Raw genomic sequence first — 16,268 nt, 5'->3', positions numbered from 1 at the left:
TGTGCATATGAACTCATTAATGTCATTGTACACATTACACATGTGCAGTTCTTGGTACGTGGGTCACATCTCAATATAGCTGCTTAAAACAAGTCATAAAGGACAACATGGAAATGAATGGCTCCCTACATCTGGAAATCTTAAAATTTCAGCATCTTCATGGAGGTCACTTCCTTCCTCAACATTCCTGGATGGGATGTCTTCATCATCTCCCTCATGCTCATGGTGGTTGCCACAGTGCCTTATTTTGAAATTTGTTATTTCATAAACGTGCTGACCTCAGGATCTTTACATTGCTCATGCCTCCTGCCAGCCACAGGCATCTGCAGGTAACTGTGTGGCTCCATCTCAATTCCTTAAAGCCTCTTCAATGTTATCTTGCTTACCTGGCTGTCCTGGAGCCTGTCAAAGCACATCCATCATCTCTTCCTTCTCTTGCCCACTCTTTATTCATACTAATTATTACCATCTCATAGATTGATAATTTCTCTTCATTTTTAACTGATATATAAAAATGATATGTATTAGATGTAATGTGATAATTTGGCTAACTCTAAACATTATATAATGTTCAAATCTAGCTATTCCCTCAAACATGTATCATTTATTTAAACTGAATACATTCAAATCCTCTTCTATGTCTTTTTTTTAACTAATTCTTTTATTTACTTGAATTCTTTTTCCATGAAAGGTCCATAAAGACTTTTATTTCTCAGTAACCTTTACTTATTCTCTGGGAAATGCTAAAAATATGTTTGTAATTCAATTTACATTTCTCAAGTGCATAAAATAATTGCTTATTATAAACTGAATCCAATAGATTTAAGAAAGGATAATGATATAGGGGGTGAATTCAAGTATATATTTTATATATTGTAAGAACTTTCATAAATGTCACAATTTTACCACCAGCACAACAATTAAAAAAAGAAAAAATGCAGAGATGGAGAGGAATTTGTAATCAGAAATGTCAAAAGCTGTCTTACAGGGACAGGTACAAAACATAGTCATGTTATTTTCCTCTTTTCTGGTAGTCACACGGTTCATGGAACCACAAAACTATACCCAAATTTCAGAATTTCTTCTTCTGGGATTTTCAGAACAACAAGATCTTCAGTGTCTCATATATGGGATCTTCCTTTCCATGTACCTGGTCACTGTGTTTGGGAACCTGCTCATCATCCTGGCCATAATCTCAAACTCCCCTCTGCACACACCAATGTACTTCTTCCTCTGTAACTTGTCTTTTGTCGACATTTGCTTCACATCTACCACTGTCCCAAAGATGTTGGTGAATATCCAGACACAGAGCAAGGTCATAACTTACGAAGGTTGCATCATGCAGATTTATTTTTTTGCAACTTTTGCAGGGTTGGATGACTTCCTCCTGGCTGTGATGGCCTATGACCGTTTTGTGGCCATCTGTCATCCCCTGTACTACATGGTCATCATGAAACGCCAGCTTTGTGTGTTGCTGGTTATTGTGTCCTGGGTCACAAGTACTCTGAATGCCCTATTACAAAGCTTTGTGGCATTGCGGCTGTCCTTCTGTACGGAGGTGGAAATCCCTCACTTTTTCTGTGAACCTTATCAGTTGGCTCACCTTGCCTGTTCTGACATATTTCTTAATGACATGGTGATATATATGACAGCTATGCTCTTTGCTCTTGGTCCCCTCAGTGGCATCCTTTACACTTACTCCAAGATAATTTCCTCTATCCATGCAATCTCATCAGCTCAAGGGAAGCACAAAGCATTTTCCACCTGTGTATCTCACCTCTCAGTTGTCTCCTTATTTTATTGCACAGGCCTAGGAGTGTACATCAGTTCTGCTGTGACCAAAAGCTCACATTCAATTGCAATAGCCTCAGTGATGTACGCTGTGGTCACCCCCATGCTGAACCCCTTCATCTACAGCCTGAGGAGTAAGGACATCAAGAGGGCTCTGAAAAGACACTTTGAGAGAGAAACTAGCAAAGTGCTCATTGTCTGGGGACTGAAAGAGTGAGCACAGAGCCAAAAGTTTTAGAATTAAAAATACAATACCTGATCCAATGTGGAAATACTTCTTGATCCTTCGATTTTCAGAATTTTCTATTTATTTGATTTCAACTTGTGTATTCAATTTATGTTACCCAGTTTATCAAGGCTCTGCTTCCACTGATGTTGAACCAGTGTTTACTTTATCAATTTGATGTTTCCTCAAAGCTTTTTTCTACCAAGAACTGGAAATATTGGAAATTCCCATTTGTCTCATGGTCAACATGGAATTCTTCTGAATAATCTCTTCTGCAATACCATAGACCAAAGTGGTGGTTTTCTTTTCTTGATTCTAAAAATCATAATCTTGTGATGTGGTGTATTCCTCCTATGGGAAAAATTATACTTGATAACTAAGACTGTTCACATAATTTTGCCCTAAAGAAAATCATAAGAGCACAGCACTGCTCTAGAATACTCATTGTTCCTCAGACATCACTATGCTAACTGCTTTTCCTGATTATGCAGGTTTAACAGACTATTGTGTATCATAGCTGATCATTAGCCATTCTTCTCATCATTAGGAATCCATTTTCTTATTCATTTGGTATACACAGTAGCTACAGTTGTCACTTTGGAATGCAGACTATTATATAGACATCTCCAGTTGAAATCTACATGGAAAGATTGGCTTCTTTTCTCTTTTTTTCAACATTTTATTAGTATATAATATTTCTATAGGGAGGTTTTGTTGTGACATTTACCTATAGGCATACAATGTAATTCAGTTCGGTTCCTTCTCTATATTATTACTCTCTTCTCCCTCCCCCTTCTTAAAATAAATTTGACAGGTTTCAATATTCTATATTCTCACATTAATAAAAAATACATCAACTATTTTCACCCCCTTCACCCTATTATTTACACTCCCCCTTCTGATACTTCCCTCCCCTGAACATGACTTGTTTTATATTCCTTTCCTTTATTGTTTAAGTGTCTGCTTATTTTTGACTAGGGTTTTGCCTTGGTATTTTACCTGTAAATATATTGTACTTTAATCACTCTAACCACCCTCTCTTTACTTTTCCATACCCTTTTTTCTCATACCCTGTATTAGCCAACAGTTTTTGGTGCATTTCATTGTATGGAAAGATATTTTGAAGTAACATATTGATTAATTTCACCTCACAATGAGAAAGCATTTTAAATGGGAAGACATAAGGTCTATGTTAAACACTGTATTGCGATGACAGGCATTTCTATTTTGTACAATTGTTAAAGTCACTGATGTCCAGTGTAAGGAAAGGAGTTTACTCATTGAAATTCAGTTGCATGTTTTTTTTTCCATTTTGTGTCATGTATTTACTGTACCTAAATTCATTGTGACAATTCTGAATAGCCTTACATTGTACATTGTTTAAATTGACCTCATCATCTCCCTCCTGCAACCCCATAACAACTCCACTTAAAGCAATTGCAAGAGGTTTTATCATTCTATTCCATATATGCAAATAAATGCCTTCAGCATTTTTAATCACCTTCATCTCCTTCTTTCACCCTGCCCCTCCCAAAAGTACAAACCCACACATTGTATTTATTTTCATTCCTGCCTTCCATTATTAATTTCAAAGACGTTATTCAACAAGGTTTCTCTATTTATCACTGATGTGAATATACTTTACTTGGGTCAGTTCAATCCCATCTATTACTCTCCCTTACTGCTCCCTCCAATCCTCCATTATTCAACAGTTTTCAATACATAGTGTTATATCCTCCATCTGCACAGGTATAATGTGTCTTGATATTTTTGACTTTCTATCATTCTCTTTTACTTTCCTTCTTACCCCAGGTTCCATAGAGTGGTTCCACTATTATAAACATGTTATTCATGTGAATGGGAACATGACCACTCTTGTTTCATGTATGTATTTATCTGTTGGATATATTTTTCAAGCATGAGAGAAAACATGAGGTCCTCCAATTGCATCCATTTACATTCAAACCACATAGTTCCATTCTTCCTTATTGCTGAATAAAACTCCACTGTATATATGGAATGGCTGTACTAGTTTACATTCCCCTCAACAGTGTATAAGGGCTCCTGTTTCCCTGAATCCTCACTGGCTTTTGTTGGTGTTTCTGTTCATTAAGATCGCCATTCTATCCTGGGTGAGATGAAATCTTAGTGTACTTTTAATTTGAATTTCTTTAATGGCCAGGGAAGTTCAACACTTCTTCATGTACCTATTGGCCATTATTACCTCTTTTGAGATTTCCCTATTTAACGCATGTGCCCACTTCTTCATTGGGATGTTGATTCACTCAGGGTTAAGTTTCTTGAGCTTCCTGTAGATTACGGATATTAGTCTCTTATTGGATGAATACCAGGCAAAGATTTTCTCCCATTCTATGAGCTGTCTTTTGAGTCTAGTGACTGTATTTTTACTGTGCAGAAGAGTTTTATCTTGATGCAGTGCCATTTGTTCATCCTTTCTCTTAATTGCTGAGCCATTCACATTCTATTTAGGAAGCCATTGCCTATGCCTATATGCTCCAGTGTATTTCCTACTAATTCCAGTAGTTGTACTGAGGTCTTTGATGCACTTTACTTTGATATTTGTACAAGGTGAAAGACAGCGTTCTAGTTTCAGTCTTTTACATGTAGATATCCAGTTTTCTCAGAAACATTTATTGAAGAGGCTCTGTTTTCTCCATCATGTATTTTGGGCTGCTTTGTCAAAAATCACTTGGTGGTAGCTGTGTGATTTTTTTTGTCTGAGTCTTCTCTTCTGTTCCATTGGTCTTCCTCTCTGTTTTTATTGCTATGGAACTGTACTACAGATTGAGATCAGTTATTGTGATATCTCCAGCACTGGACTTTTTGCTCAGAATTTCTTTGGCTATTTGTGATCTTTGGGAATGATTTTTGTATCTCTGTGAAGTATGCCCTTGGAATTTTTATAGGGCTTGAATTGAATATGTAGATTGACATTGAACATGTAGGTGACTTAGCAGTACAGCAATCATCACAATATTGATATTGTTGATTCACAAGTGTGGGAGATATTTCAATCTTGTGAAACTGATGGAATTTCTGATCAGATGCTGATCAATTTTCTGATGTCTCTTCAACTTCTTTCATCAGTGAATTACAGCTTTCATTGAAAAGGTGTTTTATCACAACAATAGGATTGGACTTTGAGCACATAATAAAAGCGAGAGCACACAAGGGAGGGGTGAGGATAGGTAAGACACCTAAAAAATCAGCTAGCATTTGTTGCCCTTAATGCAGAGAAACTAAAGCAGATACCTTAAAAGCAACTGAGGCCAATAGGAAAAGGGGACCAGGAACTAGAGAAAAGGTGAGATCAAAAAGAATTAACCTAGAAGGTAACACACACGCACAGGAAATTAATGTGAGTCAACTCCCTGTATCCTTATCTCAACCAGCAAAAACCCTTGTTCCTTCCTATTATTGCTTATACTTTCTCTACAACAAAATTAGAAATAAGGGCAAAATAGTTTCTGCTGGGTATCGAGGGGGTGGGGGGAGAGGAAGGGGGTGGAGTGGGTGGTAAGGGAGGGGGTGGGGGCAGGGGGGAGAAATGACCCAATCCTTATATGCACATATGAATAATAAAATTTTAAAAAAGGTGTTTTATTATCTTCATTAAATTTCTTCCCAGGTATTTTGAGGCATTTTTTAAATGGGAATGTTTCCCTGATTTCTTTCTCAGTCTCATCATGTTTGTATACAGAAAATCTATTAGCGTCTGTATATTAATTTTGGATCCTGTTACTTTAGCAAAAGAGTTTATGATTTCTAAGAGCTTTTTGATGGAGTATAAGGGTCTTTTAGATATAAGATCATATCATTTTAAATTGGGATAGTTTGACTTCTTCCACCCTTATTTGCATTCCTTTATTTCTTGTTCCTGTCTTACTGCTCTGGCTATGAATTCCAAAAATATATTGGAAGGGAGTGGGGAAAGTGAAGGTCCTTGTGTCTTTCCTAACTTTAGCAAAAATGGTTTCATTTGGTCTCCAATTAGTATAATGTTTACTATAGGTTGGTCGTATATTATATTGAGGAACGCCCTTTCTCTTCCTAGTTTCTTCAAAACTTTTATCATGAAAGCATGCTGAATTTTGTCCAGCACTTTTTCTGCATTAATTAAGATATCATGAGATTTTTGTCTTTGCTTCTGTTTATATGCTGAATTACATTTATTGATTTCCTTGTGTTGAACCATCCCTGCATCTCTGAAATGGTCATGGTGTATGATCTTTTTGATATGTTGTTAAATTTGGTTGCCCAGTATTTTGTTGAGAATATTTGCATCAATATTTATTAAGATATTGATCTGTATTTCTCTTTTTTATTTAATCTTTCTTGGGTTTTGGAATGAGTATAATACTGACTTTGTGGAATGAGTTTGGTAGTGTTCTTTCCCTTTTTAGTTTCTGGAAAAGTTTGAGGAGCTCTGGTGTTAGTTCTTTAAAGATCTGGTAGAATAAAATCATTAATCCACTGGGTTATGGGCTATACTTTCTTAGGACTAAAGAGAAAATTAGGGGACAAAAAATGCAAAACTGCTGTTGGAGTGTACAGAAAAGGAAGATACAGATAAACAAATAATAACTCTTCATGAAATGAAGACAAAAAAACCCAACTTACCAGAACTTTAGAGATGCAGCAAAGGTAGTTATAAAATGGAAGTTTATAGCTATGAGTGCCTACACAAAAAATAAGAGAAATCCTAAACAAACAAATGAAATAGCTCAAGGTTTTAATAAAGCAAGAACTAGTGAAACCCAAAGTTAGTACAAAGGACTAAATAATAAATACCAATGCAGAAAATAATGTAATTAATTCTAACAAAGTAGTGCAAAGAATTAATGAAACAAAGAGTTGGTTCTTGGACAAGATAAAGAAGATTGGCAAACCCTTAGCCAAACTGACCAAATGATAAAACAGAAGGCCCAAATAAATAAATTTAGAGAAGAAAAAGAGAACCACAAAAGATACCAATGAAATTTAGAGATTCATTAGAGAACATTTTGAAATCATATTCCAATCAATTGGAAAAACCTACAAGTAATAGATAATTTTTCAGATAAACATGACTTACCAAAATTGAACCAAGAGAATATAAACAACATAGATAGATACCAAGCTATGAAATTGAAGCATGAAGAAACAGTCTCCAAAAAAGAAAAGTGTACATGGATACATTTAGTGCTAAATTCCAACAGATTTTTAGGGAAAAAGTAATGCCAATGATCCTCAAACTATTTCATAAAAGGGAAAGAAAAGAACACTCCCAAACGCTTTTTATAAAATGGGTATTACCCTGATATGAAAACCTGTTAAAGAAAAAGCATGAAGAAATCTATAAACCAATTTCCATTTGGAATTTTTAATAAAATAGTTGCAATCCAAATTCAAAAAAATCTTTAAAAGATCATACAACATGATCAAGTTAGTTTCACTTGAGGAATGAAAGGATAGCTCAAAATACACAAATAAATAAATGATAAGGCACAGAAATAGAACCAAAAGGGAAAAATACATGACCATGTGCATAGATGGAAAAGAAGAGTTTGAAAATGTTAAACCTCCTTTCAAAATAAAACACATGAAAGAAGTAGGAAGAGCAACATTGCAAAGGCTGTGTACAATAAACTTGAAGCCAAAATTATACAATAAATGGAGAAAATTGCAACCATTTCCTCATAAGTCAGAAATGGTACAAGAATGTCCACTGTCTTCACTCTTACTCATTACAGTTCTTGAATTCCTAGCCATAGCAATAATATATGTGAAATAAAAGGGACACAGATAGGAAGGGAAAAAGTCCAATGTTACCTATTTATAGATGACATGATCCTATACATTTTTAGTGTAAATTAAAATTATATAGATTTCATCCCAACAGGTCTGTATACAATTATAATATGCTTTATTCAGTATAACTCCCAACTATTACTTTTTATGACACTAAACACTTCCCTCTCTATTTCCCCCTACATTTCAACCTCTATAGTCCTCACTGATTTACTTTCATGTCCCTGATTGCTGGCGGGATGGGGGTTGTTATGTTTGGTTTTCTCCTAGTTGCATGTAAAAGACCATAAAGTTCTATGAAAAAACCTTAGATCTTATAAACAGTTTCAGCAAAGTAGCAGGACAGAAAATCAACACATTGACCCCATGAATTAGAAGAGTTGGTGTAACAAAGGAGTTTCATTGTCTGAGGATTATTTTGTTAAAAGAGCAGTCAGCCCAGGGCTAGTGGACTCCTCTGGTTCCAGGAGATCTTGATGGGTTTTTGGGCTTTGCTTACAGGAAGGATTTTAGACTGAGAACAAAAAAGATGAAACATGAAAAGAACCTCACCAACGTATATTACAGTTAAAACATTACATACAATGAATAAGGAAAAATATGTCACATATAAAGGAAAAGCAGTCAGAATAACGGGATTTCTAAACAGAAACTAAAATCACAGATGTCATGGATTGATGTATTAATGTGCCAAAAGCAGTAACTTTCAACCTAGACCCAATAGAGCAGAAAACACCTTGGTGAAGCTCAAGCTTACTCAGATCACAATTCCAGGCTGATCAATTAACTTCTCTGAGTTACATTTTTTTTCAAATGTAAAATGAGTTCCTAATAATATTGACCATATCTAATATACATGTATAAATATTAAATGAGGAAATTCTTGTGAGATTCTGACTTCGACAATTGTGCATAAGAACTCTAAACGCAGCTCTCCAAATTTCCCCATGTTTTACAAATTAAGAAGGAAATGATATTTCCTGATGTGTTCCAAGCACAATTCTTCTCAGTGCTTTGTAAAAATCATAATAAATTCAAAGATTGTTGTAACTTATCAGGGTTTTATAACAAACAACCAGTTTTATTGTCATTCCTTTTTTATCAAGATAAAAGGAATATCAATTTTCTTATGATTTCAGGAACTGCATGCCATCCACAAGTCAATGCTTTGGCACTCCAAGGAACCTAACAAAATCAGGATTCTCAACACTAGACAAAATTGGAACTAAGAATTAGGCAAACATAGTGAAGAGGTTATATTTCTGGAAAACAAGAGATTTCATGGAAAAGACACAACAAATAATTGAGCTACTTAAGTTCTTACCTGGTCTCTTGGAAACATACAAGAAAAAGAAAAATTTCCTTTATTGTCAGACCAGTGTTCCTCAGGGAAATCAGGTTGGTGTCAGGGGATTGTAGGAACAAAGTAAAATATAACTAACGAAGAGTTGTAAATACGTTCTTGGATGCTGTCCCTCAGAGGGTAGAAATCTTTCCAGAAGTGAACTCAGTTCCTTTTGAAGTCCTAAGAGCCCTAAATCTTTTTGGTGATGAAAACTTCATTCCCTCTTGCTGTTTTGTTTGGAGCACAGATTCAGGCCCTGCATTAACCATCCAGTGGGGAATCCTGACTTCCATTCAGAGACCATCTCCTAAGAGACACCATCCAGATGAGTGTCTCATCCAGATGAGAGCCCAGTGTGTTCTTCAGGAAAGCTGAAAGAAGAATGGAAAGTGACAAGATTTACCTGGTGTTACCTGATGACCAACTAAGCCTAGTTTAGAGTTGGTAATGAATGTTTGCCTTGGCTTGTATGAATAATTAATTGGCAACAAATTTATTACATTAAAAAGAGAAAAGGGGTTTAGATTCTGCAATGCATAGATCACTGACAATTGTGTGATAAGAAAGGAAGTCCAGTTGTAGATTAATGAAGAAGGACTAGAAAGTATTTCTCATGAAAATAGAATGTGTCCTCATTAGACCCAAGGGATATTGAATATTGGAATGTTGGTTGCTTATCATACTTTAATGTTATGTGTTTTCACTTTTATTTGTTACAGAGAAACCACATGTATTTGGTCTGTTAATATATGTGTTCGTTTATTGCCGTGGAGGGGTTGTACTATAAAGATATATGTAAGCTATAAAATATTATGAAAGACTTATACAATAAGCACTTTATCTGTCATGGTCAAAGCTGAGATTTGATGATTTATTCATCACATGTTAAGAAAGAGCTTAATTATCAAATGTTTATGGTCATGAAAGTCTTATTTAGTTTTCTCAGTTAAAGTTACTTTTTCTTTTAGATCATTGGCTTCCTCGCAGTAAGCAATAATAAAATATTTATTTCTTTAAAATAGTAGAACATATCCATATCCATGAATGTTTCAAGTAGCCAGTAGGAAATCAGTTTTAGGTATAGAGGGATATAAAATGAAATGAAAGGCATTTTTCTTTAATTTTTAACATTTACATATATGAAACTGTTTCTATATTCATTATAAATGTCAGAAAAATGGAATCCTTGTAAACACTACCTGAAAACAACAGCTTTGGGGACATACACTTCACAGTGTCTACTCCCATGTTGACATTCACACAAAAATCAGTTTTTGTTCTTACTGGATCTGAACATTTTAACTTTTGATTTCAAAAGTGAACTGGAAGTTATTTCACTACATTTGCTATTTTCTATTTATCTGTTTTAAATATGTGTGGACATGTTTTGTAGAAGGGTGTGTGAAATTTTACACATTTTGTATGATCAGATCTGTCAGTCATGGTACATTCTCATTCTGCTGCTGTATATATTATTTTGGAAGTTTCTCAAAAAAATTAAAAGTAGAGCACTTTTGATACAGCTAGATCACTTCTAGTTATATACCCCAAAGTATCAAACTCTATTTCTATAGAGATACCTGTGTATGTGTGATTATCACTGCACATTTGCAATTGTGTTTGACATCACAATGACCTGGCCAAGGCCAAATGCAAGTCTCTGGCCTAGGGAAGATGCATGTCAGTTACCAGACTGTTTATTGTATTTGATTCCTACATTCATTGAGATTTTGATTAGTGAGTCATCTCCCTTGAAGATAACTACAAGTAAAAGCAGGTATTTTCTTCTTTATTGTTGTGCTGGGTGGGGGTAAACTGTAGCATTTACAAAAGTTCATACAATGTATCAAATATAACATACTTGAATTTATCCCCTCCACCACTCACCTTTATCATTCCCTCCCCACTTTCCTGGAATAGTTTCCATAGCATCATTTTTACTATATGGAGGCTCATAAAAAATTAAAAATAGAACTGCCATACGATCCAGCAATACCACACCTAGGGATATACTGAAGGAATGTGAGCCAAGTTACATCAAAGTCACCTGCATACCCATGTTTATTTTAGCATTATTTGCAATAGCTAATCTATGGAAACAGCCAACATACCCCACTACTAAAGAATGGATTAAGAATATGTGGTATTTGCAGACAATGAAATCTTACTTAGCTACAAAGTAGAATGAAGTTTTGTCATTTGCAGGTAAATAGATGTAACTGGAGAACATCATAAAATTAAGTAAAGTTAGCCAGGCTCAGAAGGCAAAAAGCCACATGTTCTCTCTCATATGTGGGATATAGACCTAATACCAATACAGCAATATTTTGAGTAACTGGTCACATGAAAGGAAGGTCAGGTATGAAATGGGTAGTGTAAAAGAAGGAAACTAAGAGGATGAATATGGTTAATATACTCTCTATGCAAGATTGAATATACAATTTTTAAACTGACTGAAACCACCATAAGAAAGGGACTAAGAGTGAAGAGAATTAAAGGAGATCAACCAAGTGCGTTGTATTACATATATACATTGAACTATCACAAGGAAACTCCCTGTGTAGCCACTTTATTTCAAATAAGCAAAACTATCATCTTTTTCTTTTATCTTTTCTCTTGTACAAAATCAGAGAACAGGGGGTCAGAACAAGTCTTCCGGTGGGTGGGGGGATATTGATACAAGTGGGAGGGGTGAGACGGCAGGGAAAGTGGGTTAGGAGTGTGAATATGGTACAAAAGTTTGTACACCTGTTTTAAATGCTAAAATCTTACCTGCTGAAACCATTACAGAAATGGGGGGAGTGTGGAAAAAAGGAGAGTGTTGGATGGGGTGAATTCAGGTACATTTGATACATTGCAAGAACTTTTGCAAATGCCACAAATGTACCCTCACCTACTATGCTATATATGCTATAAATATAGCATTTATAATGTAGAGAAATGTGTCTTTTTTCCCTAGTTTTTATAGAGCTTTTATCATGAAAGGATGTTCAATTTTGTCAAAGGCTTTTTCTACACCTGTTGATATGATGATGTGGGTTTTGTCCTTGATTCTGTTTATGTGTTGTAGTATGTTTATTGTTTTGTGTATGTAGTAACTTCCTTGCATTCCTGGAAGGAAACCTACTTGATCATTGTGTAGGGTCTATTTAATATGCTACTGGATTCTGTTAGCAAGTATTTCATTGAGGATTTTTGGATCTATGTTCATCAAGGATATTGGTCTATAATATTCTTTATTTTATGCATCTATACCTGGCTTTGATATCAGGTTAATGCTAGCTTTGTAGAATGAGTTTGGGAATATTCCTTCTTTTTGTCCTTGGTGAAATAATTTGAAGAGTATTGGTTTTACTTCTTTAGTTTCTAATTTTATTTTATTGTTTTTACATTTACTTACATGTGTATACATTGTTTGGTCCACACCCCCATTGTTTGGTCCACAAGAGGGTTTGCCCCTCTTGTTCTCCAAATTTATTGAAGAGAAAACATAAGAGACAATAAGAAAAGCATAGCATTTTTGCTATTTTGAGATGAAGGAAGCTATACAGAGAGGTCCTACTGTTATTACCATGCATATGTGTACTACAACTCATATTGATTCATCTCTACCAGGCCTCTTCACTACTTCCTAGTCCCCTTCCTATAGTGACCTCTGCCGGTTTAAGATTACTGTATTTGCTTCTATACAGACAGCATATCAACCACATTGAAGTTTTAGGTTTCCTTACTTTTCCCTACTCCTCCCATATGTGGCTTTTCCTTAGTGTGTGACCTATGTCCAATAATATTTCTTCATTTGTTTTAGGTCTGTAATCTGCATATGAGGGAGAAGATGTGATTTTTGTTATTCTGAGCCTGACTAACTTCACATAAGATGATCTCCAGTTCCATCCATTGACTTGCAAATGACAAAATTTCATTCTTTTATTCTTTGTAGCTGAATAAAATTCCATTGTGTATAAATGCCACATTTTCTTAATCCATTCATCAGTAGTGGGGCATCTTGGCTATTTCCATAACTTGGCTCTTGTGACTAGTACTGCAATAAATATGAGTATGCAGATGTCTTTGGAATAACCTGAGTCGCATTCCTTTGGGTATAGCCCTAGGAGTGGTATGGCTGGATCATATGTTAGATATATGTTTAGTTTTTTTAGAAGCCTCTCTATTGTTTGCCAAAGTGGTTGTACTAGCTTACCTTCCCACCACCAGTGTGTGAGGGTTCCTTTTCTCTCCACATCCTTCCAACATTTGCTGTTGGTGGTGTTTTTGATGATAGCTATTCCAATAGGGGTGATGTGGAATATTAGTGTGGTTTTGATTTGCATTTCATTAAGGCCAGGGATGGTGAGCATTTTTTCATGTGTTTTGGGACATTTGTGTTCTTCCCTAGAAAAAGTTCTGTTTAGGTCAGTTGCCCACTTCTTTATTGGTTCATTGATTTGGGGGGGAATTTTATTATTTGAACTCCTTATATATTCTGTTTATCAGTTCTTTGACTGATATGTAGCCAGCAAAGATTTTCTCTCACTCTGTGCGTGGTCTTGTCAGTTTAGAGATCATTTCTTTTGTTGTGCAGAAGCTTTTTAATTTCATGTAGTCCCATTTTTCCATCCTTTCTCTTAGTTGCTGGGCTGCTGGGGTTATACTGAGGAATTCTTTGCCTATACCTATTGTTTCCACAGTATTCCCTGCTCTTTCCTGTACTAACTTGGGAGTTTTGGGTCTGATATTAAGGTCCTTAATCCACTTTGAGTTGATACTAGTACAGGGTGATAGGCATGGATCTAGTTTCAGTTTTCTGCAGGCAGATAACCACTTTTCCCAGCATTTGTTGAGGAAGCTGTGGTTTCTCCATCATATGTTTTTGGTGCCTTTGTCAAAAATAAGGTGGGCTTAGCTGTGTGGATTCTTATCTTAGTCCTCTATTCTGTTCCACTGGTCTTCATATCTGTTTTTGTGCCAGTGCCGTGCTGTTTTTTATTGCTGTGGCTCTGTAATATGGTTTGAAGTCAGAATTGTGATACCTCCAGCATTGCTCTTTTTGCTGAGTATTGCCTTGGTTATTCACAATATCTTGTGTTTCCAAATGAACTTTAGGGTAGATTTCTCAATCTCTGAGATGAATGTCATTGGGATTTTGATGGGAATTGCATTGAACATGTAGATTGCTTTTGGTAGGATAGTCATTTTTACTGTGTTGATTCTACCAGTCCATGAGCATAGGAGATCTCTCCACCTTTTTTCAGGGGTTTGTGGTTCTCCTTGCAGAGATCATTTACATCCTTTGTTAAGTTTACTCCGAGGTATTTGAATTTTTTAGGCTATTGTATGTGGAATTGTTTTCCTATATTCTTTCTCAATTTATTCATTGTTGGTGTATAAACAGGATACTGATTTTTGTAAGTTGATTTTGTATCCTGCTACATTGCTGAAACTGTTTATTGTGTCTAGGAGTTTTTGGGTAGAATGTTTTGGGACTTTGAAGTATAGGATCGTGTAGTCTGCAAATAAGGATGTTTTGAGAGTTTCTTTACCTATTTGAATTCCTTTTATTACTTCATCTTGCCTTATTGTTCTGGCTAGGAATTCCAGGACTATGTTGAATAGGAGTGGGGAGAGTGGGCACCTTTGTTTCATTCCTGATTTTAGGGGAAATTATTTCAGTTTTTCCCCAATAAGTATGATGTTGGCTGTAGGTTTGTCATACAGAGTCTTTATAATGTTGACATACATTTTTTCTATTCCTATTTTTCTTAAAGCTTTTATTATGTAGTGATGTTGAATCATATCAAAGTCTTTTTTGGCATTTATAGAGATGATCAAGTGGTTTTTGTCTTTGTTTCTATTAATGTGCTGGACTACATTCATTGATTTATGTATGTTAAACCACCCCTGCATCCCTGGGATGAAGATGACTTGGTTATGGTGAATGATCTTTCTGATATGTTGTTGGATTCAATGTACCATTATTTTGTTGAGGATTTTTGCAGTGATGTTTACTACGGGGATTGACCCATAGTTCTCCTTTTTGGATGTGTCTTTGTCTGGTTTTTGGATGAGTGTAATACTGGCTTCCACTTTCAGAAACAGTTATTTATCCTTTTCACTAAATTTCTTTCTATTTCTAGTTCTTTTCACCTTTTCTATTTTTTTGAGACAGAGTCTTGCTATATAACCCAGGATGACCTTGAACTCATTATGTCTCTAGCATCAGTCTCCTATGTGCTGGGATTATGGGTGTGTGCTACTATATTCACCTTTGTAACAAATTTTGAAGTGTGCAGTACAATATTGTTAGCTCTCTGCATTATGTTGTATTGCACATTTCTAAAAATTAGTCTTATATAACCGTGTCTCTATATCTTTTGAAAGATAACTGCATGTTTTCCATTCTTCCCATATAAACATTGTATTCAATGCATCTGTGAGTCTACTTTAGTTATCCCATGTACATGTGATCATGGGGTGGAATATAAGAATTTCCCATTTACCTCATGGACAAATCCAATGTCTTAACAGTTTCTTCTCAAATTCCTTAGATCATACTGACATATGTTTCTTTTGCTGATTCTCAAGTTCATAGTCATGTGTGGCTCTCCTCCTATGTAAAAAAACCACACACACACTTGGCTGCTAAGGCTGTTTATGTAAGTTTATACTAGAGTAAATTCTTAGACCACAGTTGCTTTGTGAGTCCATCATTCCTTCAAGCACTGTTACTTTAATTGATCCTCCTAATACTATAAGTTTTAACAGACCAGTGTGTTTCATAACTGATCAATGACTTTTCTTCTCATCAGCAAGATTATATTCTCTTTTTCAGGTTGATGTCCACATTGTGTGCCATAGTCACTAGAAAAGCTCATTATCAGGTAGGTAACTCCAAGTGAAGTCTAGATGTGAAGACATTTTGAAATAAGAGATGGATTCATTTGGCCTTAGAATGTAAAACTTAAATATGATAAAATCAATGTCTACATTAACATTGAATAACTGTGGAAGATTTTTTTCATACTGCGGTATGTAAGATTACCATTCAGTGTAAGGGGGTTTACTCAATGAAGATTTGTTCACACGTATTTTATTATA

At 35.4% G+C, this 16,268-nt stretch overlaps 1 protein-coding gene across 1 annotated transcript; it reads left to right on the top strand.

Annotated features, from left to right (window-relative positions):
• The first annotated feature begins 1,045 nt into the window (after positions 1–1,045).
• LOC109676359 (olfactory receptor 7A17-like) lies at positions 1,046–2,008 on the top strand. The gene has a single exon (XM_020152791.1). It carries the CDS (start codon positions 1,046–1,048, stop codon positions 2,006–2,008), a length of 963 nt encoding a protein of 320 aa, XP_020008380.1.
• Positions 2,009–16,268: the final 14,260 nt, after the last annotated feature.

The sequence above is a fragment of the Castor canadensis genome, chromosome 14, assembly GCF_047511655.1.
Source record: "Castor canadensis chromosome 14, mCasCan1.hap1v2, whole genome shotgun sequence".
NCBI lineage: Eukaryota > Metazoa > Chordata > Mammalia > Rodentia > Castoridae > Castor > Castor canadensis.
Note: the sequence above shows the minus strand (reverse complement) of the source record. Positions and strands in the feature narration are given on the sequence as shown.